Source organism: Thermomyces dupontii, assembly GCF_041956625.1.
Source record: "Thermomyces dupontii strain NRRL 2155 unplaced genomic scaffold VTN31scaffold_1, whole genome shotgun sequence".
Taxonomy (NCBI): Eukaryota; Fungi; Ascomycota; class Eurotiomycetes; order Eurotiales; family Trichocomaceae; genus Thermomyces; species Thermomyces dupontii.
Genome location: NW_027192307.1, coordinates 3837610 through 3861660, shown reverse-complemented (window position 1 = coordinate 3861660; position 24051 = coordinate 3837610). Strand labels below are relative to the sequence as shown.

The window sequence follows — 24051 nt, the reverse complement described above, 5'->3', positions numbered from 1 at the left end:
TCCCTCCGGGTGCTTTATGAGAAGAAAAACCTCCCCCACTTACGCCCCGTCGGTGACCGTGAGGTTCTTTGCATCGAGGGCGACGACAGAATAGTATTCGGTTCTGGGTTTTCAATTCCAATTTCACACCGAGTGCGGAGCCTTTTCTACCCGATGATGGAGAGTGGATGAACAGGCAGAACATAACCCATTCTAAATGATCATCTACTGAGTATTCCAATTCCAGTCAAGGTCCCCGGTTGTCGGTATCTGTAGAGCTGTTCGTGACCGTGATTCTGCATGGACCCGGTCACGACGCCAAGCGGGCCCTCAGAGAATCGGAGAATCTTCGGGGACGACAGCATATCACGGACAACGTACGAGGCAACCCAGGCAGATGGTACGGTAACGGGGGATCGAGTGTGCCAGATTACTACTACGCAAGGACATGCAATGTATCACGTATCGGTATCAGAAGCGGCAGAGAAAACTGTTGTCCTAAATTGACCATAGCTCAGATAATTGATAGTAGCATTGACCATTCATCGATGCTCCCGAATAGAAGAAGCCCTATTGGAATCTCAGTCTCAGGGCATGTCCACGCACAATGACAAAAAAATTATTTTCACTACATAATGCATGGGTAACCTCGCCCTCGATGGACTCGGCCTGAACGATGCATCTCGGGTGGCATTGCCTCGCTGAGGTTGCTTCCTCAGCAGTCAGCCACTCGACCGTATCAAGCGGGAAGGAATAGTAGTTTTGATCAACGGCAGACTTCCCTTTCGACCCATCTGGTCCTTCGAGTTCCAGCTCCACCACGCCGGGAATATTCAGCAGAAACGATCTTTGATATCTCGATGGTGGTTCCAGAACATAAGACTCCTCGACGTTCAGCAGTTTCTGCGCTGATCCATTACCCACGTCATTTGTTCGTGGATGAGTGTCCACCGGAGTCATAGCAGTACTACCGACGACTGTGTCAAAGGTGGCATGAACACTCCGAGAATTCTCGGCGCGTACAGTGGTGGTGGGAAACGACATAACGCTCGAAGGCGGCGGTAACGAAATGACTTCACTGATGGCTCTATCCTCATTCTTCTCTGACACCGCAAGCTGAGATCCGGAACGAGATAACAGCCCGGATTTTAACGTGAGCAATGATGGAGACAGTGTCAGAAGCGTGCTTTCATTTGGGTGTGGGTGGACGGTCTTTTTTTGATTTATCAGCAGCTTGTCCAGGCTTTGTCTGAGTTGGTTCTCGAGGCGCTGGTTGAATGCGCCCTGGAGTTGTCCCAGCTCCGGATGCACAGGCAGCCGCCAGCCAGGATAGAGTCGTCCGTGACTTCCTGGAATATGCACCTTGCCGTGATTGCCGATGAACAGGTTGCAAAGGTAGCAGGCGTCTTTGCTCGAGCTTACAACGCGAGGCGGAAGCATCTGCTTGGGCAACTGACGGTCACAGTATATGACAAGCTGGACCTCGGCATGGATTCTCGCTTTCTCCAGGATATGGCGTGTTCTGCCTGCAAACTGAGTTTCGAGACTTGCCTCTTGTGCAGACAGCAGATCACGGATCTTAGACATGTTCCTTTTCTGGCTATATTTCTGTCCCAGCCGTTGGACGGTTGTGGGCAGACTGGGGTTGTAGTTGCCAACTGGAGGCGGATAATCAAACATTGCCGCGGGAAGAGTGGCTCCATCTACCTTGACCCTGCTGACAATGGGGAATTCTCTTGCAGAGCGCAAAAGGAGTCTAGCAGCCTGCCGATATCTTGCAACTTTAGCAACCATGTTGACAAGGCCTCTCTTCGACGATGGATCCATAACCTTGTTCGATATTCCTCGCAACAATTCTTCGATTGCTCCTAACCGGTGAAGCTGATAAACCTTTTCAACGGTAGTCTCTAGACGTTCCACACTTTTGTACTTTCGCCAGGCATTGACCGATTTGACAACTTCATTCCCTGCCTTGAGAAATGAAGATAATTTTGATTTCATGCTGTTGGATATTGCCTGGTCCCTGGCGCAGTTCATGGTATGGCCAAGGATCTCGTCGATGGGGTTTTTGTTCTCAGGATCCCTAGGAGCACGGGCTAGTCGGAGTCGCTGCAGAATGCGAATAGAACACATGGATACAATGGCTTTGAAGACTTCCTTTTCGCCAGTCGCATGGTCATCTGCCTCTCCGGCACCGACACCGTTAGTACCTACTATGTGGTGTATCATATATATCCATGAAATAACACATATCCCCTACCATTGGATAGTTCTCTTGAGAGTGTCGCAAACACTTGCTCAAATCCCCGTTTCATCTTTCCAAGTAGCTGCTCACCATCATCTGCACTTCTTTTGTTCACGGCAAGAAAGACAGCCAGACCCGTTTCATCGGGCTCTTGCGCAACACAAACCGCTGGGATGTGATTCACATCTTCCTCAATGCTCGAGAGAAATCCAAGGGTACTCGTCAAAGTCCGCTCCTTTTTGAACGGCAAGACGTATTTGACATTGGTTCGCGCGGGCGGAGATTTCGTGGGATTATTCTTACTCGGCTCCGTGGGAACTTCATGAAGGAGCGACAAGAGGGAGATGTACTCGGCTGATTTCACGTGCGGTTTCTGTTTCATAGCTTTACGTCAGGGTCCTGGGATACAAAAATCAACAACGCGGAAGGGTTTTTTTTTTTTTTTTTTTTATTTGACGGATTTGCTAAGGATGAAGAGCGACGGCTGAGTATATCATATTATCAAGGTTTTTGATAACAGAGCATTGACACGACAGTGAGTTTCTTTTTTACCATCCAGGCAAACTGGAATAACCGTGATGATAGATAGCCTTGCAGATCTGACGTGGCTTGCGGGGAGACAATCAGAAGAGGTTCATGCAGAGAGCCGACGCAGCAATGTATGTGTGGCTTGAATAAAGATCAAAAAACAAATGACTGATTCGACGAGATGATCCGTGCGGCGCGGCAGTTAGCAAGGGTGTAGATTTGGCCGAAGGCATCAGTTAGCAGCCTAGTTCATACTCAACTGCGTCTGTGCCACACATTGACCGAGCAAGAATAAGACTCCTCATATACGGAGTATAGTACTACTACCTATCGCGTTACATGCATGACCGTACTAGGTCTTGCGGCGTCTACGCCAATAGTCCAAGATTTCGCAGAGGCAGACAGGGCTGACTTGTAAGAACCTCTGTGAGGGATTATGAGATACCATGCAAAAGAACTGTTCGCCAGTCATCGTCCTAATCACGATTCGAAAGGATCGATCCCAGGAGCTGCCTGTCCCTCGGCTCGTCCAGGATTGCTGTGCCCGAGTCGGGAGTTAGGGTATTCGGAGGCCATGTGACTGACTGACTTGATACAGGAACTCTTTAAGCTGCACCCATCATGCGCAACGGCCCTTGAGCAGAAAATACTACTATATTTCAGTTGATCTGCTAAACAATAACTAATAATAACAGTTCAGACACGGCCGCTAACCCGCCATGATCTCGATACTTCAATGCTGTAAGCAGACAAGACTGTCAACCACGCAGATAACTCCCAGGACACTCAAACTCAGATCGCGAGATCAAATGCCAGTGGCAACAGCAGACAACAGAAGATGCGGAGAACGAACATACTTCGACAGACACAGCCAGCCGCAAAACAAAATGAGAAAAGAAATGGGTACACGCGACAAGACTCAGAAATGACAGACACAAAGTAGTAAACACAACTGTTTGCACAGGTCAAAACGAAAGCAGCAAACAATATGCTTGCCAGACATACAAATGCGAAGAGAACAAAATGTCGTATCACACACGAGCCCGATTACCTCGGGTCAACAGAATATTTCCATCATCACGAAAGGTGAATCAACCGGAATGTGATGCCCGCCAAACAAGATCCAAGGTCGATGGTTCAGTCGGAGGGTGGGACAGGGAATATCGTAGAATAACAAGTCCGACATCATTAGAACCTCGGATAGCGTATGTCTGTCATGAGAACTGTACAACGCGAACCGCACACGCGAATTCGCCTTCAAACAGGCTGGGTCACAGTCGGTTGTGCTGATGCGAAAAAAAAAAATAAATTTTCTAAATGGAAAAAAGAGAAAAACGGTGCAGTGGCCCGACTCCCTGAATGCATTAGGGTTCAGAGGAAATGCGTGTAGATTTTGGACGTTTCATGAACTTCCATCTCCTATGTCGAGGCCGTTAGTCCGAGACTCGAGAAATGAATTGGAGGGTAGGGAAGGAAAAACCAACCATTTTAAAGGTATTCAGCTCCTCTTTAATCTGCTGCGCGAGAACCGGTGTCAAGCGATTGCACGTGGCCGCCTCTCCCCGTCGGTCATACTCGCCGCTGGGCCATGTCTCGTGGAATTGAATACGTGGACTAAAAACGATGGTCTTGACAACACCGTTCTTCGGCCGAGGAGCAAAGTAATCGTCGCCCTCTCCTTTTTTGCGGTCTTCTGGAGTGCTTGGGCCACTCGAGTTGGGCGTATCACTACTGTCGGATGCTTTCTCTGCTGGCCTCGTCACGGGAGACGCACTTCCAGAGTCTGTCGATAACGTTAGTACCTGCAGAACCTGATGCAGGGGAATGTCCACACTCACGTTTCAAAATTCCCTTTCTCACAGAAGCCAGGACTTCAGCACGCTCTTTCTCACCGCCAACGATGCTCTTACGGGTCCGGGCACTAGTATTGTCGGACGAGCCTGGACTGGCCTGACTCTCTGGACCGGGGGAGTGGGAGCTGGGCGAGGACTTTGCCTTTTGCTTCGACTCAGACTCTACACGAGGGAACAGGGTTGCTCCCGCGGTCTCCTGAGGACTCGGATTCGCCGTCATCGTCTTGCGCTCGGCTTCAACATTTGCTGCCGAAACCTGCGGGGTAGTCGGCTCGACAGTCATGGGCTCCGACTGGGCATTGCCGTGTTGTTTGGGCCGGAACAGGCCGACCAGGGAGCGTGTTGATTTCTTCATGCCTCGTCCCATCTTCCGCAGCATCATCGACGCCGAGGATGCGGTCGAGGATATGGACAGATTATCCGTCGACCTCTTAAAGAGATGACCATGATTGGCGTAGATACTCTCTCCTAGGCCATTGGCTTCCTGCTGCGCCGCAATGGCGGCCTGCTCGGGATCCAGCTCATCGTCCGGGGAGGTCCGATGAGGGCCATCCTGATCATCATCATCGTCAACCAGCTCACGCTCGCCAATAGTGTTCTGAGCCGAGGCTTTGTGGAGATCGGCGGCGCTGCCAAAGGAGAATACTCGGCGAAGCCGAGACTTGCCGGGTATCTTTCGGGGAGCGGCCTTGCTGAGATCGGCCAGTCGCCGCGCAGCCAAGCTGCCTTTGAATGAATCCTCCTTGGCAGTGGACGGCTCTTCCGAAGAATCGGTATTAACGGTCACCTGTTGAGACAGCGGGGATGGGTTATGTGCGGCAGCAGAATGTTTGTTGGCATCATCGCGGGACGAGGTCGATCGGGCGGGGCTCTGATCTCGCTCCCTTATCGAAGAGACCGACCGAGCCGATCGACTCGAGTGGATGCTCTCCGTGCTCCCATTGCGGGAGTGAGATGACGCAGGACGCGCACGGTCTCCCGGGAGTTTCAGATCCGGAAGAGGTGCGAGCAGGGACGCCGTGGAAATCTTCTCTCCCTGGAGCCCATATGCCTCGGCGGCATCCAAGCTGCCCCAGCTTCGGCGTCTGTACCGTGTTGCCAGCTCTGGATGCTGCTGCTTCTGGGGACGAGTGGTATCGGCACTGGGAGTTCGAACATGACCATGCACGGCCGCAATGGGGCGTGCCGGGAGCGGATTGGAGGAAGTAGTCTGGACCGTGTCGTTGGACGAGGGTGCTGGCGAATTTCCCGATTGTGACACGATGGATTGTCGACGAGGCCGACGATAGCGATCCGGGGACGGTTTGGACGGGGAGGAAGGGGAGGCCTGGCTCCAGGAGAATGGAGAGGGAACATTGGCGGTGGACAGGGGACGGGGGATGTCATTCGTTCGTACTCGAGACGATAGAACGCTATCGTCCTGCGATGCATGGGAGCGATTGGAGACATTTGAAGTGGTGGAAGACGAAGAAGACGAAGAAACAGTACCAGCTGCGATCGGAGGCAAGCGGGGAGGGCCATCCTGGGCGCTCAAACTGTTGGAACGGCCCGACTGGGGGACTGATACGAGACTGGGCGTGCTCGTGAAGGCATAGGGCGCCACTGGCGTCGAACTTCGCGTCGCCGGAGAGCCACCGCCGGCACTGTAGGGACCTGGAGACATGGTGTGAGATCGAGGCAGGTGTGGACGAGAGGTGTGCGAAGCGGAGCCTGAGGCGGAGGACGGACGAGTCTGCAGGATCGTCGCAGAGCCGTCCTGTTGCGGAATGGTTTGCACCAAAGCTGCCATGATGGCTTTTACGACGGGGGGTGGTTGCAATGGGTGACTCCGACAGCGGAGAGAACACGTGGATCGTTGGTCTCGACAGCCAGAATCTCGATGACCGTTGGGATGGCGGTGATATTCAAGACAGCCCCAGGGGAAAAAAAAAGAAAAGAAGAAGATTAGGGATGGAGGATTTGACGCAAGCGAGAGGACGGACGGAACCTGAGACGACCACAGCCATGTTAGTACGGTGGTGCAACACGAGGGGTCACTGGGACATGCAGAGGGAATGAAGGGGAAATACCTGGTCAAACCACTGAACCAAAAGCCCAGACGGTGTGATCACATCCAGCAGCGCCAGGCAGAACGAATGCAAGGGAAGCGAAACTGAAACAACAAGCGAACGTGGACACAAAAGCACAGTCAACCGTCAAAACGGGGGGGGATATCGATCGATGATGACTCTGGCGGTCTCCGGGTTCGAACAGGCCAGGCTGGGGAGGACTGGAGGGCCGCGAGATGGACGCAGGGGGAGAACTGGGGGGAGAGATTTCACGCCATGAAGCAGAAAGATGAAAACAGATTCAAAGGATCACGGAGGAACACATGATATGAACAAAAAAAATAAATAAAAGAATCAAGCAGAAGAGAAGAGAAGCCGCGACAGGCCCAGCACCTCGTCGAGCGGTGGTGTGATAAGGGGGGGAGAGGGCAGAGAGGGCCGATCTGGGGGGAGGGAAAAGAAGGACGTGCTGGAGGGGAGAGGGCCAGGAGGGAGAGAAATGCCGGGCTCAGGGAGAATGGGGCGGGACGGACAGCGGTGGACTAGACTCTAGAGAAGGGGAGGGCTAGGGTGATCAGTCGTAGTAATGAGCAGTTCCAGCGGGCCAAGGACAAGTTTAGTATGCGGAGGATCCCTTTACTCCTGGCTCAGACTGGTTCCCTAGTGACCAACAGTGACATTCATGATGATAAGACTTTTTTATACGCAGGAGATTTATTATCTCGTGAATTTGATGAGACCTTGTGTTCACATTAATATTCTTTCCTCCAATTCAGTCATGCAACATTCGAGTCAGAAGCCGTCAACTGTCATAGAGAAGACCATTCATTACAAATCCTCGTCTCAGACATGGCCGTAATTTACTCCCTAACCTACGAGTACGAACGAGTACGAGTACTTAACCTTCTTTCCCGCCATGCCATGCCGTTTCACACAACACCCACATAACCTATCCTTTACCTACCCCTCCACCGCAGTCCTTTTTTTTTTCCTCCCTTCTGTTCTTCGCTCTTCGCTTTAATCGAGATGAGAGAGAGGCAAGATTCAAGAAGAACCTGCTGGAAGCACGCCATGCCCTCATTCCAGAGCTTGGAGCGCCGCCAAGTCTGATTCGGCAATGTATCTCCGCTACAGTGCACACGCAACGCTCGGAGGTGAGTGCCCAGCTGCCAATCAGACGCGCAGAACGACAGCCCCAAGATCAGGTGATCCACCCGTTGAAACCCCTGACTGCTTTTTTTGTTCCAGGAGTCGGAACTTCGATTCTGCCGGCAGCACGTGACAGTCAGGCCAAATTCTTGTGTTGAGATTTCTAGTTCCGGAAGGCGGTGTCGAGCAGGCTTTGGCCGCCTGGATTCCTGGCTCGGGATGGATGGATTGGCCGCTTTCATGCAAACTGCGCCTCCTGATACGCAATAATCTCCAGTCGACCACAGGCTGAATCAAAGTGATGCCAGTTTATGTTGGAATTTCACCATCCTCAACTTGTCCTAGGAGAGTGGCTTTGTCACTTTGGTGTATGCCTGTATGGTACAGTACTATACAGTACCTACGTGCTCGAATAGGGAAGGACGAGTGAGGAGAAAGACTGAGGTGACAGCAAATATGAACGTCTTGCTTTGGTCACCCAGGAGAATGGATGAAAATGAGTACTCGTACCTACCTCTAGGTATGTACTTATGGAACAGAGTACATAGTACAGAAGGTGAACGGACCCAGCCGGGGAAGTCGATCGTGACGATCGTGATATCCAAGCGGGGGAGCATCAAAAAACGGAATCGAATTGTGGAGGAAAAATGTATGTACATATCGATCTTCTCGATAGAAAAAAAAAAAAAAAAAAAAATAAACTCGAATATCGCGTCCTCCGCACGTCAATCATGAGCAGTGCAGACTCGTCATCTGCGACCTGCCCGTCATGTTCCTGACTCCTGAGGCTCAGTCGGAACTTTTAGGACGGGGAACCCTGAACTCCACACCTGTCATGCGTCACACTAACCACATTGGGACTAGCGTAACTCTCAACCCTCGGCCAATCAATCACTCTCCATTCTTCAATGCTCGACAAACGCGGCACTTGGTTTGGTGAACTGCCACAAGGAATCTTGTACTGAACGGAGTGCTCCATATTCAATGAGATTGTTGAGATTGTTGATACGACTGGGAAAAACTCACTGTCAGCAGAGACAAAGCCATCTCTCAAAGGACCTGCCCACAAAGAAAGGCTTCAATGGAACGCCCGCTGCTTTATCGACCGTATCTCATGGCCTTCATGCTCCAGACCCTGATGTCTTTGAGAGACTGGCAGACAAAACCATTAAGACAAACCATTTGAAAGCCAATTCTGGCTTCATCTAAAAAAAAAAAAAAAAAAAAAAAAAAAAAAAAAAAAAAAAGAAAAAAGCAATCGTCTATTGTCTTGGACATAAATCGTCGACAACAGCATATAAGAACCCCGTCATCCACCATGCTCAGCACCAGCTCAACCATAACACCCCGATCTTCAATTCGACAACATTCAGGACATTGACTTCTTCTACATCCTTATAAAAGGAGAACAACAGGGCTCCCTAGATGTTCATCAACTATCGCTTCCAATGTGGTCACTTTGATTTCGCGTCGCCCGACTCGTTGGGAGACACATCGGGATCCAACGGTACCCTATACCGGGATGCCTTTGCGAGTATTGATGGACATGCCCGGCGAATGTTTAGAGTGCTTCAGCAGAAGAGCGATGCAAGAGCGTTTGCACACGCTGCGCTCTGGATTTGGTCACATCACCTGCACTGACGCCCAGATTCCAATTGCTGGTCATCATTCAACGACGGAGAGCACTAATGTGAACCTTGACGAGTGGATTCAGAGACATGCCTATGAGAGCCCCGATGCACCGGATGCGGTCCCTGGCAAATCCGCTCGAGATCGCCCATGCCGAGCCCGCGCCGGCTGTCGCGGGCGATTTCGAGCCGGCTGAAGGGGAGGCAGACGGGCAGGGGACTCAAGACTACGTGAATCCAGGATTTGAAACCCAATGAGAGCGTGGAAGATGAACTGACGGGCAATGAAGATCAAAACAGTGCCCAAGATGGAACAACGGCGGAAAGCGCAAGGCTCCTGCTGGCAGCGAGCCGGTATCATCGGCTGCGGCAAGTGAATCTGTGGACTACAATGACACCAGTGAAGAACGCTATCAGTAGCGCCTGAGCCTGCTCTCCATCAAGGGGGTGGAGGTTGCCCCCATGGAGACTTCGGTACTGAGCCTAAGGCTTCTGCGCGGTAACTCCAGTCTTTGGCGCAGCTCGCGCGTAAGACGCCCCTCGTTGCGCAAACGAGAGGCGGAGGAGCGGGTTCTACGTTCCCTAGTCTCCCCCCCCCCCCTATCCTTTGTTCAGCGTTGGACTGACATGCTCTAGGGCTTTTTAACGAGACGATGACGATGACCATTTCACGAGTCCTCTCATGATCCTTTTTTGTCGTTCTGTTCCATGACTCGTTGGATTGTTTGATAGAGGATTTTCATGATACCCGGTTGGTTTTGGTGAGTTGGCATTTGACTTACTCGAATGATTGCAATGCATCAATTTCATTCTTGAAGTCATGACTCTATTCCCCCGTGATTCGATCATTGTAGATTAAAACCCTAAATCCTGACCTCGAGCACCAAAATCGCCGCTCGGCCCTTCATCCCCATCCTCCTCACCACTTCGATCAACATCCGCATCCGTCGACTCCTCATCCAGCCCTTCAAAGACCATAAACTTCTCATTCTTCGCATCCGTCTCATCCGGAACCACGTTCCCATCCTGCACCTCGCAGTCCTTCAGCACGGACTCGCGCCCAATCTTGCTCCGCCGCCCAATGATGCACCCCGTCAACTGGCAGCGCTCGCCGATGACGGCGCCGTCCATGATCACACACCGTGTCAGCCGCGCCCCGCTCGCGATGTGGCTATTGGCGCCCACGACGGACTCCTTGATCACGCACTTCTCCTCCACCGTCACGTTCTCCGCGAGAAGGCAGTCTGCCTTGGTCACCGTGCACCGCTGCGCAATGCCCGCCGGGTACGCGATCTTGTGCGCGTGTGCAAACGGCGACGTTGCCCGTCCGCCAGTTTCTTCGATTGATTCGAGCTTGGCGAGGCGAAGGGAGACGGATAGAAGCAGGGCGGAGGTGTCGACCCGTCGGACTAGCGGCGCTGTCGGCTGCGACGAGTGGATGTACGCCAGCATCGGCGGCGGGTCGATGGATCTTACGTGGCCGGACACTGCCTCTGTTCCATCCAGCTCCGACACCGTCGTGTTGACGCGGGACGCGAACCGCGGCTCCGCCGTCGGTGCGTCTACCCCGTTTCCTTGGTTCGGTGACGTGGGCGCATCGGTCTTGGTTGTGCTCATCGCCTGCAGGTTGATCTCGTCCTCGAGATGATTCCTTCCTCGATGGACAGCGCCGGGGCCGCTCCGCCGCTCCTCCTGTGCGGAGAGTATCTCCGAGAACCCCAGCTTCTCCCCCAGACCTTTCTGCCATCCAGCCTTGGCCCACCAGCCAATCAGATCCTCGCTGACGCTCTGGAACTTCTCGTTTCTCTTTGCCAGCTCCTTGACCCAGTACGGGAAGATATAGGTGTGTGCGTCGCGGTATGTGCTGAGCATCTTGACCCGCGCGTGAGTTTGAACTAGCGAGTGCCGCACCAGAAATGCCTTGTCAGACTCAACTTGCTCCTTCAACGAGTCCATCGGCATCGCGTAGACCAGCTTCGATAGGTTGTAGCGTATGGACCCTGGCCCTTCTACCGGCGGATACACCACCGGCGCTTCATCCTGTTCCAGGGGCGCCGTGGCTACAAAGTCCGTCACCTCGCCTTTCACGCTCTCCTCCCTCCCTCGCGTCTCGTACCATACCCCGAGACCGCCTCTTCGTCCCCGATTCTCCGCTCCAAGCATTGTGGTCTTGGCTGGTCTTCCGCTGCGCGAGTTGTGGTCTTCAGCTGACCCGCCCAGCGCGGCTTGTGATACCATCCATGCCTCTAGAAGAGATTCGCCGGGAAGCTCACATATCAGATCGCACGGAAGAAGGATAAAGTCGGACTTGATGCATGCCTGAACCTCAGGCAGTCGAAGCAATTCTGCGGTCCCGGTCGTCATAGTGAGCTCCTTTGGAGCCACAATGGAGGGAGACGGGGCAGGGAGAGAGGTCAGGTGCGGGTTCTGCGAAAGGGCCGCTTCGAGCGGTGCTTGGCTCGCCGGAGGGGTGATCAGGGTGATATCTGTCGAGGTGATTAGCGGCGAGCCCTAGAATTCTTCCACGGACGAGGGATCACACTTGAAACGCCCATCCGGTAGCACCAGTCTAGCGGGTACCACACCATGGGCCGATTCGCAATGGGAATCAGCGCCTTGGGGAACTCCTCTGGATTCGAAGTAAAGGTATTGAGGGAGACGCCAGGGCCGCAGAGAATCAGGGCCTGGAAGCCCGCGGGGGGCACAGGCACTGAATGCGGCATTTCTCAGTATCCTAGATCTTTTGTCTCCAAAACACGTATCAAATGTGTCGAATGACCCAGTATCGAGGGTGAGTGGGCTATCGTAGGTCGCAAAATCACCCGGCTTGCATTCAATGGCCTGCTATCGTGGTACAATCCGTGAGCGGGATTTCGTTCTGCTCATGTCACGCTTGCGAGTTAATCCCTCCTGGCCATGTCGACGTCGTTGTCGCCCCTCGTTGATCATGACTGTGACCCGCGGCAAAATTCCGTTTGCGCCTGACCGCCTTCGGCAGAATCACTCACCGCCCACCTTTTTCATCTACGGAGGGACATGCGCAAAGGACGAGGACAATGGCAAAAGCTCGTTGTCCCAAATTTCCCATCGCGAATATTTCCTTCTCGAAATCAGTGGCCATCTGCGTTACTTTGCGTTCCGATTCGGCCCTATATCATGTCAAATACGGCAGCGACAGCACTGGACGTGGATGATGAGTCCTACGATTCGTCGCAAGATGAGGATTTCCAGCCCGACGAAGCCGCCGCAGATGATGTTTCAGCTCTATCTACAGACGAAGACGACGTCGAATCCAGCAGACCTACAAAGAGAAGAAAACTAGGAAAGTCTGCGAATAAGGATTGCGAAGCTCAAGATGAAGACCTGGAGCTGGCTTCTGGTGATGAGGCAACAATACGCAAGGCCAAGGAGAGAAGCAAACGAAAAGGCGCCGAGGATGACGATGTCGTACAAGATGAGAGGTTTGGAGAGGGGTTATTTGTCCGAACAAGGGCAATGCGCATGAAAGAGTGAGTTGTTGTTGCATGAATCTGGAGCCTAACGTGACTGATCTTGTTGATTGTCTAGGAAGGACGAGCGTAAACCCGCTGCGAAGATCGAGGGGGCTACCATAGACGTGGACGCAATATGGCAAAAGATGATCTCACCAGACGCGGACAAAGAGCTCCCAAAACCCAAGATTGAGGAGGAGCCTACATCAGAAGAAAACCAACCTCCAACCGGAGTGACGCCACCCACAAACGGTGCCCCCCAGCAACATGTCGATAAACTACCATCAGAGGAACTCATCAAGATCAAACGCACCTATAAGTTTGCCGGCGAAGTAATCACGGAAGAAAAGCTAGTCCCAAAGGACTCCGCAGAGGCCAAGCTCTACCTGGAGGGTAACGACCGCCCCGCTGATGCTCAATCAGAAGTATCGGTGATTCAGCTACGACGGCCGTTGCGGCGTGTCTCGCGCTTCGACCCTAACCCTGTGGGCTCCATCCAGAAGAGCTGGGAGAAGCAGGCGAAGCCCGAATCGGAAATCAAGGGACCCAAGCTCAACACGGTGGAGAAGTCCAGACTGGATTGGGCGCAGTATGTCGATGCGGCTGGCATCAAGGATGAGTTGAATGTGCACGCGAAGGCGAAGGAAGGGTATCTGGGGCGGATGGAGTTTTTGTCTCGGGTCGACGCGAAGCGCGAGGAGGAGAGGCGGAATCTCCGCCTGAAGGCGTTATAAAGTTGGAGTCTATATCAGGACTCAATCTCTTTCGAGCGAAGAACAGCTGGATTTTGAAACATCAAAGCAGTGGGAAGCCACACCCCCACTTGCCACCGTCGAGGGAGGGCTTCCTGATCAGTGTATCTGCGAGATTATGAATACAAAAGTAGGAAATGATCAAGAATCTCAACAATGTGAGGAAAGTTGCCGCCTCCTCAGGCGAGGCTCATGAAAGCAACTACGGGGCAATCGTCCCAACTCACTTGAGAAAGTGTGATGTTGACATTGCTCGCAGTTTCAACGGAGGACGGGAAAGGCAAGCTCTGAACTGCAGCCCTCGACCTCTTGCACCATAACTACCAAACAATGATATCTTGCCTGTGCAATGGTTTGCAGTCTTTTGCAAAGATCCTCGGCCCTTGGTCGGTCTTCTTGGATGATCCGATTGTCAAAGAAATCCGTCACAAAGAGATGAGTCCCATGGGCCTTTTTTTTCTTTCCCTTTGCGGAAGAGTGCGAAGCATGAAAGGACATCCAAGGTGATCTGCAGTGAAGAATGGCATCTTTTAGGGCTATCCCCGCTGCAAAGTGCTCCTCGCGCTGCCGGCAATTGCTCTTCTCGACAGGATTCTATCTTCGTTGATAGGGCTCAACCACTAGATGCTTCATGTATCTACTACGACGTGTTCCAGTTGGAAAACATATCCTAGATGCAATATGGCTCGGCCTCATGACAGAACAATCAGGCTTGTTTGACATGCTTGCAGTGACCTTGCTGCCCTCCTCTCTACAACGAGGATCAATCGCGACTATCACGCGACACGCTGAACGACCCTAGCAGAACCAGGGAGTGGGCCGTCCAGACCCCAAACATTCCCCGGTCCCCTACCTCCTTCTTCTGAACCCTTCAACTGTAATAGACGGAGGGCAGGACCACACCTTGCACAGAAGATCAGGCAAAGGGGCTCGATAGCGCGAAGTGAGTGATGACATCTTTCTTTGTTCTGAAAGATTCAAAGACCGCAAGCGTGACGTTACTCGTGAAAGCGGACGACAAATCTCTGCCGGATAACTGGGCCATTGACAATCAGCCAACTGAGTATTAGAATCTTGAAGATTGTCCTGACACATCTGAATAGACTCCATATCAATGAGCGATTTCACACTTGTGTTTGGGCTTTGGTGCATCGGTGCAGGGACATCCGCGGCAAATATCAATCTCTACTAGAGGTACATACTCGCTTTCCTGAGAGACGTGGAATAAATTGGATTACCCCTCCCAATCCCTGATGGGTCTGGAGAAACAAGTCCGTGAAAAGCTAATACTCTCATACAACTGTGTTTCCAAGAGACTTGGCCTTCAGTCAGCACAACGTCAGACGTCAATGGTTGAACTTTGCAAATTTCACGAATGTGTGATAAGACTTATTATCAAGGCCGAGGAACCGCCCAGCCAAACGGTTGGGGCACTGTTAAATCCTGTATTAGATGGAATGCAGTTCAAGACTTGGAGATATATATCCATGGGAATCATGATAAGTAATGAGCCTCACCCTGAAACATTCAACTCACCCTGTTTCTCACTCCATCCAGCCGCGTTCCTTTCTAATCGCATGCTCGATATGTTTGTTGCCTTCTGTGACACATTTCATTTGCATGATAGAACTTAATCGAAAACCTAGCTGGGACGCATGGTGGAAGGCTTCAAGATGGGGCACGATTTTTCTATTGGGACTGTATCATGCATAGTCCCATGGGATATGATGGTCGTTCTGCATCAATAGCAAGAATGAACACATAAAGGAGCACAATAACAGTTTGGTTGCTGAAATGCATGATGGTGGACGAGTAGAGTAGGCCAACGCTCCGAGTCAAGTGATCATTAGGGTTAGGTTAGGGTTATGAGACAAGAAACAGCCAATTCGGTTTTAGTCATCAATGTAAATCACGTGACTTTTAGACTTCGCTTGTCGGTCCGTGCATTTTTCCGGAGACAACTTTTTTTTTCTGAGAACCACAATCTGAACTCCAAAGTGTTCCGCTTCAAGTTCTCCGAGCAATTCTGGAATTTCGAGATTTGTGAAGAGATCCGGTCCGATGATGACCGGTGATCAAGGTTTGCAGCATACTGTTCATGAATACTTTTGAAGGTGTTACCGAACTGAATTCATCTGAAACGAACTGGATTCCTCAAATTGTCTTCGCTCATCTTGGTGTTTGTCAACGTGGCCATTCGATGATGATCTCTTCAATAGCTGAGGTCTTGTACCGATGAGGCTTATTATTCTTTTGGGCTCAACAGTCTGAGAATGGCATCTCAAGGTGTGCAATGCATTGTGTCTCATACTGATTCAGTCTATGCTTTCTCCTATGTGCCGAACATTCGGGTCAATGAATTCCCGCTTACTTGAAGGTAGATGAGATAGCTAAACATGGAGTGATCGTCTCCAAAGCGTGGATGGCTTGTCCCAAAGGTGTTTTTTTTTTTTTTTTTTTTTTTTTTTTTTCTTTGTAGCTCGGGTCCAGGACCTTGAAGCTGGGAGATTTTCTTCTGCCCGTTTCAATGGGAGGTAGTTCATGAGCCGACTACATATTCTCTGCCGATGCGGATAGCGTGGTTTCGTACCCCTTGATTGCTCGTCTTGTCTGTTTCTTTGAGGCCCCCCCCTTCATCCCGTGTTTCCAGCTTCAATTCTCGTCCCCTGTACCGGTCCCTTTCCCGCCTCTTTATGGCTTTTGTCTCTTTCCTGGGATTGTTGCAATTCCCCCGAGAACAGCATACTATTTGTGATTACGTTCAAGGACAATGATCTATTTTTCGATATTACTATGCTCCAATCCTGGTCCTTGAGGTACTATGATCTGGGCATGTTGCGTACTTACCTTCTTAGATGGTTCGTGCTGTAGGTATATGTTGGGTTTTTTGAGCTGGGAACAATTGATGCATGGCTTTGGCCAGATCTCAACAAAGCTACCTTAGCAACCTTCACTGGATCCCTATCTGGTTTCTATCTGGCTTATTGGCGAGGGCTGGTAGTAGTACCCCTTCAACGTTCATTACTATTGTGCCATGCAGTTCCTTTTCCATGATTTGACTGATTTGTTTGGAACGCCCCAGAACCCTCCATCCCATTGATTTCATTGAACCTGGTTTCTCGCCTCTGGTGCCTCGCTCCAAGCTCAATGACCCCTCATGATCATCATTCCTACCTTCCGGATAGTACATAGTCCCTTCTACATCGAAAGCCGGAATGTCAATTCCGAAAGTGATATTCTTGCGTACATATTCCTCAAAGAACTGAACGGTTCGAGGACATAGTGCGGGCCATTGTGGAGAAGGAAGGATAGGTACTGTACTGCCCGACAGCCTGTTTTGAATTCGAAAAAAAAAAAAAGTCTCCTTCCTCATACCCCGAGGGCCTGGCCTACTCGGTTACCCTCTATACGATCGTGGGAGACGTTTGAAATCTGCCATGGCTGATTGGCTCGCTGCTCAGGCAAGGGATCGATGATTTTCCATAATCTTACCTCTTTACAAAGCCCTTGACCTGAAACGTCGACGGGGCCCCGACTCGGGCATAATATTGCATGCATGATGCAGTATGGAGTACATCGGACATTCGGCAATCTTTGACCTCATGCAAAGTTTGATGTGGCTGGTATCTACCAAGGTACTAAGTTCGAGACGATCATCTTGATATTCAACTGACTCATGCGTTGAGTTTATGCTACTACTAGTAGGAGTTAACAAAGTTTTCGAGCTCGTCGAAAAAGAAGCCAGTTCCAACTGCCATGTTCTTTTGTTGTCATTAGGCTTACACCATCGATGGTAATACATGGTATTAGTAGGTGGCGGTCAATAGATGACATGGAATAAGCAAAGAAAGAAAAAACAAAAAAAAAAAAAAAAAAAAAAAAAAAAAAGACAATGAACATGAAAAACGTCCACAATAACAAACGGCCGTGTACATGGAGATTGAGAGATGCAAGACAAATACCTGCCAAGAGAAGAGAAATACACCTCCGGGGAATGAGGTTGCAAAAGCGCAATATCTTTTCTGTTTTTCTTCTGAAGAGAGAGAGCGCGCGTGTGTGTGTGAGTGAGCAACAGAATATATAGAGAATCGTACATTGTGCCGTGGAGCTTAATCCAGCGTCCCGACCAACTGTATATCGTGTGCTTGCGGACAATGATTGTAGAAGGAATTCGGGGAATGGCGTCTAATCAGGACGATTCTGATTTCTTATCTGTGCCCGTGCTCTGACTCTGAGCCTGCGACTGAGACTGCGGCTGAGACTCTGTGGGCATGGGATCATCGAGCTTAGAGCCGTAGATTGGACGACCGTCCGGCGTCAGCTGCCCTCGGAAGTCTGGATCGTAATCGGGGCTTGTCTCGTCCAACGTGGCGACGTAGCGATTGCGGCCCCCGCGCTTGCTGTGCGTTTTCGTGTAGTGGGCGTTGAGGTTGTCGCTGCGGGAGAAGCCGCGGCCGCAGCCAGGCACCCAGCAGACGTGCGGCTTCTCCTTGGAGTGGCTCTTCATGTGCCGCTTGAGATGCTCCTGGCGCTTGAATCGGCCCTTGCACCCGGGTTCCTGGCATCGGAACTGCACCTGTTTGATGATCGAGGGCAGGTTCTCCAGTTTCAGACTCTGCTTCGAGGACGACCGCTTGACCACCTTCTTGGACGACTGGCGCTGAGCGCCCCGCTCGGTAGAACCACCGGGGGACAACGTGAACTCCTCGTCGGTTTGATCACTCTGTCCGCTCGATAGCCGTGCCAACGGTGATTCACTGCCCGGACTGCCTCCAATGGAAACAGACCGCACCGGCGTGACCGGCGTGTGAGTGCGCAACGTGCCAGCCGAGTCAGGGGCGCCGCAGAAGGAAGGTGGCGGCGTCATCGGCGCGTCCGGAAATGCTTGAGCGGGCGTGATAGTCTGCGGAGTCATCATTTCGCCCGACGGCATCCAAGAGTTCATGTTGTTCATAGACATGGTCCCGGGCAGTCGTTCTGGCTGCTGAAAGATTGGCCGTGAAAGGCACGGATTGTTTGCCGACTCGGGCAGATAGGTGCCCTGATTGCCTCGGTAGCAGGGGCCTCGCAGCACCTGAGGGTACTGCGGCTCCATGGGAGACTGGCATGCAAAGTTGGTCTGTTGGTCATATGGCTTCTGCGGCACGTACTGGATCCAAAACTGTTCGACGCTGTCATTGTAGCCCGGAACAAACTCAAACAGAGAACCCTTGTCCTGTTTATCAACGTTATCGTAGGGCACTGGCAGGCCATCCTCAGCTGTGATGTTGGCCATCCGGAAGCTGCTCTTCAATGGCGTCGTGATCCGGTTCGTCTCCAGACCAGACCCCGAGTAACCCGACCCAGCTCCCTCGGACCAACCCGGCGAGGCAAGAGAGCTGTGACTGTAGATTGATGTCGGGGTGGGCGTGGGAGAATCCAAGGAAGAAAAGCTTGAAGTCATGGATGAGCAGGCACTGGTTCCCAGTGGCGGGCAGTCCACATCAACGGTGAGCCTGTCAGACATACTGAGATCCGATCGTATGTCGTCCGTGTCTTGCGATTGCTGATCGAGAGGACGGAGGGTGGGATCAATCACGACCTCACTGACTGTACAAGGGCAGAAAAAAAAAGGTTAAGATACGTTGGCACGCACAACCCCTTCCTGATGCAAAGAGAAAGAACGCTGGAAGGGAGGAAAGGAGAGAGTTGCCAAAGAAATAGTACTTGATAAAAGAGTGAATATGGCAACGAGACAGGACAGTGAAGGAGTGAAAGAAAGAGGGAAAGAGAGCGTGTAAGGTATACAAGAATGCTGAGGATTGGGCCGGGTGAGGAGGAGAGAAAGCAGGAACGAGGGCGGCTGCGAGATCAAATACCAGGATATCGCCGCGGAGGGCCACTTACTGTCAGACGCCATAGCTCCAGGGTTGCAAAAGGGTCGAGAAGCCCTGTCGACGCGACGCGTACCTGCAAGCAAGGCCTGGAATGTGGGTTAGGGCTTCCTTGATAATCGCGATTCACTAGAACGCGGACGATGGTCTGGGATCGGCCTCGACGGATGGCTGGGAGGTTCACGAGGAGAAGCACTTTGGGAAGAGAACAATGGGAATCGTTTCGAAACCTCGTGAGAATATAGAGCCACCCTGCAACGCGCACTCCAGATTGGGACGAGGCGGGGTCGAAATATTGAAATCGGTTCTCAGCAAGGGGAGGTCTCCATACAGGCTGCCAGGGCAAGAAGGAGGGATGATATTGAGTTTATAGGTATTCACAGGTATAGACCGTTTATGAGTCTTTTCAGAGAAGGACGGCTTTTTTACCTTGCAGTGATGTCTTCCCAGACGCCGCCACCACACCTGCAGATGTCCTCGATTTGGGACTAGATGCCGCGGTTCTGCGATTCTCTTTTGGAAGCGCCAACCTTCAAAAGTGGATCATGAAGACCGTTGCTGATCGGGCGACCGTTACTGATACCATCAATGATGACTTGCAGGGAGCCCCAATAGGCGACGAGCCTTGGCCGGGTCAAACCCCACGAGAATGTCGAACTGTCCGTGCCCCGGAATGGCGATAGGAATGTTGTTGAACGAAGTCTCTCGCGCGCTGGGGTTTTTCCCCAAGTTTCCAGAGACGGTCAGTCGCGGAGGTCCTCGGGAAGTGATTAGAGATTTGAAAGAGAGCACAAAGCTGCTCACAATGTATTCTTAGAATGCATTTAAACTTCGAGTTGGCCCGGTTGTAGCGATGTCGATAGATCTGAAAGGTACCTCCCTGACGGTGCTGGGATCCGAGCGGCTCCCAGCGGAGTCGGTCATCGAGGGCTAGGACCCTGCCCAGCCGGGTTCCAGTTGATCGCCATTCTCCGTCAGCATCATCGGCACCGTAATGTGGAGAATGAAAGATCTGATGGACCATAATGACCCGCCAGAAAGGCTATTCTGAAGATTGGCGATGCATCCAGGCACCGCCAAGCGCCATATGTACTCCGTACTCGTTACCGGTTACCGTATCTTGCTGGGACCCTATTTTCTGTCTCCAAGGCAGTGTGTGGCCCAGACAAGTCGATCATCGTCACGGTGTATAGTGGTTAGTCCACATTATCTGGTGTCTCTACCTCCAAAGCGCTCTCTTCTCTCCTTCTTTTTTTTTTTTCTTGCTTCCCCTCATATGTCAAGCCCGCAAAATTGAGACCGAGACTGCGGCACAGAGCTGTTTAGCGCCGCTCCCTGGACATACAAGTCGTTTCATCTTGTTTGTGCACTGCGCGGTTGTTTCAAGTTCTTTGTTGAATGGGGGTGTTCGTTTATTGTGTGTTCAGTGTTTGACGCCGATGGTGGACCAGGCTTCAGACAAAGATCCAAGGCGAATGGAAATTCGAATACGGATACTCCGTACTCCGTTCTCCGTACAAATGCAGCATGGAGGGAAACTGGAGAATGGATGACTTCATGCCGTGGGACAGGCCAAGCCAAGGGCTCCGATTTTCCGGGGCCATCCTCCTTGGCCTTTTTTTAGAGAGAGATCTTGGAGATACTCTCTAAGTACGTAACTAGTAGGTAGAGAATCTTGGGAATTCCCAACAAAGCTTAATTCGAGAAACGTCAGATTGGCTCGCATCTGTCGGAGAACAAAAGAGCGGCCGAATCAGAAGCTGTTTGGAAGTCTTTCCCACACCCGTGCTACGTACAAGTATTGTGCCACAAAGGTGTTTCTCGGTTCAACCCGGCTGATTCCACAACACCATATAATTAACTGCTACCTACTGTACTTTGTTATCGCCATTCCACAAGGCGCTGACACAATGTAATCGTGTCTTCTTTGTTCACGGGCCTTGCCGGCAGTGTTTTCACTCATTCATTCTAGTTGCCGTGATCATACGGAGTACAATTGGCTTGTGTGACTATCTGTACTTAGTACTTACCTGTGTCCGAGCTGAGTAGTAGGCTTGACGGGTCGAGACGTCGCTCCGGCATTGTTTGCCGAGGGTACCCGTGGGCATCGCTGGCGGCTATGGAGATGACAAAATTCACATTCTTTCAGCTCAACAACGTAGGTAAGAGGACTACTTTGGACGTCGGAGGACCGAGTAGGTACTCCTGGTAGTACTACAACTCCTCCCTACTCGTAGACGACAAACTCAACCAGTCCGGGCAGCCACGGTGGACATCCAACCATCAAGAATCCTCAAAGTATGTACAGCACTTGCATCGAGACAATCGCTTTGCTGACAACCTGACCTCTGACTCTGCAGCACAGTTGATCAACGCATCTTCCCAAGACTGGCCAGTGCTCCGACATCAAGAATGTGGCTGGTGTGTCTAGCACCGCCACAATAGCCGATCTGGGCCTCTCCACCGTCCACATCACCAGCCACACACCTCCACAATGATTCCTTCGATGATTGGCTGCTTTTTGTGATCAGATCTGTGATCTGCTGCTGCTCAATCTCCCAATCAGCATGCCAGATCTATCTCAAAAATCCTCAACTTCGAGAAATTCCTCTGCAGTGAACTCACAAGACAGGTTTGGTGGCTTGTTGAGACTTTTGAGACCCGTCACATCTCGGGTAGTGGTTCCGTCTGTCGATTCAAGATTTCTGGATTTCGGAATGCACTTGTCCATTGAGCAATAACTGCTCTTGCTGATCTCAAAGTTCTGTGGGGAAAAAAACTCAATGACGATACTAGTTGGTTTCTGATCAGTCAAGCTCCAACATTTGGGAAAGACATTAGACTGAAGATCTGTCTTCACCAACCTTGCACTGTATCGGGGACTGGCACACGAAGGTGGGAGTTCTTCTGTTACAACTTGAGGAAACGAATAACTACTAGCAATGAAGTCTACAGTGGTGGCCTCCGTGATCACATCCATCGACTCGCTTCTTCAGGGACTAGTCTTACACTCTGGACTTCTCCGCGCTGTTCGGATGCAGAGTCCGCAACTCTCGGCTTTTGCTGGCCACCGTGCGTTGTACGGAGTACTCCGTAGTACTCCGTACCAGTGCATAATTTCTGCATGCCAACGGTTGGTCAGAGGGTTTTCCGACCAGATCGGATCACAACTCGATTTGTTCAGATCCCCGGAGAATGCTGGTTCTCTGACCCTCCCACTTTCAAGATTTTGTTCCATCGGTAGTATTTACCCTCAGGAGTGATCGAGAACTCGTTGCTTTATCGTTGAAATTTTTCCAGCTGTTCGGATACAGTAGCTAGTACTAATTAGTACTCCGTACGGTGAAGAACAGTTCGGCTTCCGCATTCCAGAAGAGAAACTGCTGGGTTCTGGTTCAATCGGCCCGCCTGGATTCGACCCAGATCGGACACCAGCAACGGCACCTTGGTTCTCTCCAAACTACATCAGCTACGGCTGGCTTGCGAATAACCTGCTGCGATCTTACGCGTATGATGGAAGTTAGAAAAAGAAAAAGAAAAAAAGAAAAAAAAAGAACGGGCAGCGTTCCCAGTGTCCTTGTGGTAGAGAATATCCTTGACCTGTCAGTATGTAACTAGAGTTTCTGAGTTTCTGACAGGCATCGAGAGCCGTCAGCTCCGTGACAACAACTCCGGCACGACTGTGCAAATTCAGTCTGAAGAGAACCATGAAGAGGGTTACCATGGTATGCTTGAATACTAGTTGAAGGTCATGCATCCCAAGCTGACTAGTGGCGAGAAGTGCAGCGAACTTTGTTAGCGATGCAAACAAGATCGGCTGACGAACTCTGAACTCGCAGATCTTGATCTTTTGATCGATTTATTGGTAAGTCAAGGCTAGGCAGCGGTGGCTTGAGCTTTTCACGGAACAAAGTTATCGGGAACCCGGGATAAACCCCGAATTGATAGTTTTCTATACAATGATGACATCTTATTTTAGTACATCCAGTTAGTTAGACCATAATTTTCCCAGCGGAAAGAAAAGGAGAAAAGAATTTGCTGTATGTATAAGGAGAAAAACGACCTGTACCGATATCAATGTCCTTCAGACCTTCATACCCCATCCTTGCCCATCCACAATATGTCTCGCGCGCGCAACGTATAACTACGTATCTATCTATTATTGATCATTCTGAGTTTGTTTTTTTTTTCTTGATAGTTTGATAGTCATTTTGAACGTTCGACGGGATTACGTCAATGTTCGGTCCCATGGACCCTGAGAAGGGTTCAGCAGCAAGGGGCCCCAGTTCTAGACAAGCTGTACGGAGTATAACTACTCGTAGGTACCATGTACTACCTCGGCCCCTGCACAAGTGCACAGAAAACAAGAACGGAAAACAAGCGCCAAGACAGTGCTTTGGTTCATGGAATAGCAATATGTTCAAGCAACTTCATGGGAATAACCTGAAAGGTTTCAATTCTTCGCAACTCGATGTCGAGGAAAGTCCCGGGTTGCTATTCGATTC

The 24051-nt window shown here is 51.1% G+C and overlaps 6 protein-coding genes across 6 annotated transcripts; 1 reads left to right on the top strand and 5 right to left on the bottom strand.

Annotated features, from left to right (window-relative positions):
- Positions 1–549: 549 nt before the first annotated feature.
- Positions 550–2606, bottom strand: VTN31DRAFT_1451 (uncharacterized protein; the record flags this gene model as incomplete). The annotated part of the gene is made up of 2 exons (XM_069401510.1): positions 550–2159; positions 2240–2606. 2 exons carry the CDS (start codon positions 2604–2606, stop codon positions 550–552), a joined length of 1977 nt encoding a protein of 658 aa, XP_069264307.1.
- Positions 2607–4123: 1517 nt separating this feature from the next.
- On the bottom strand, positions 4124–6394 carry VTN31DRAFT_1450 (uncharacterized protein; the record flags this gene model as incomplete). Its single annotated transcript, XM_069401509.1, has 3 exons — positions 4124–4171; positions 4237–4535; positions 4591–6394. The coding sequence occupies 3 exons, from the start codon at positions 6392–6394 to the stop codon at positions 4124–4126; spliced, it is 2151 nt and encodes a 716-aa protein (XP_069264306.1).
- Positions 6395–10285: 3891 nt separating this feature from the next.
- VTN31DRAFT_1449 (uncharacterized protein) lies at positions 10286–12153 on the bottom strand (the record flags this gene model as incomplete). Its single annotated transcript, XM_069401507.1, has 2 exons — positions 10286–11916; positions 11973–12153. 2 exons carry the CDS (start codon positions 12151–12153, stop codon positions 10286–10288), a joined length of 1812 nt encoding a protein of 603 aa, XP_069264305.1.
- A 433-nt stretch (positions 12154–12586) lies between these two features.
- On the top strand, positions 12587–13655 carry VTN31DRAFT_1448 (uncharacterized protein; the record flags this gene model as incomplete). Its single annotated transcript, XM_069401506.1, has 2 exons — positions 12587–12939; positions 12998–13655. The coding sequence occupies 2 exons, from the start codon at positions 12587–12589 to the stop codon at positions 13653–13655; spliced, it is 1011 nt and encodes a 336-aa protein (XP_069264304.1).
- Positions 13656–17862: 4207 nt separating this feature from the next.
- VTN31DRAFT_1447 (uncharacterized protein) lies at positions 17863–19572 on the bottom strand (the record flags this gene model as incomplete). The annotated part of the gene is made up of 2 exons (XM_069401505.1): positions 17863–19262; positions 19560–19572. 2 exons carry the CDS (start codon positions 19570–19572, stop codon positions 17863–17865), a joined length of 1413 nt encoding a protein of 470 aa, XP_069264303.1.
- Positions 19573–22018: 2446 nt separating this feature from the next.
- VTN31DRAFT_1446 (uncharacterized protein) lies at positions 22019–22526 on the bottom strand (the record flags this gene model as incomplete). The annotated part of the gene is made up of 3 exons (XM_069401504.1): positions 22019–22092; positions 22172–22338; positions 22411–22526. 3 exons carry the CDS (start codon positions 22524–22526, stop codon positions 22019–22021), a joined length of 357 nt encoding a protein of 118 aa, XP_069264302.1.
- Between the last annotated feature and the right edge of the window lie 1525 nt (positions 22527–24051).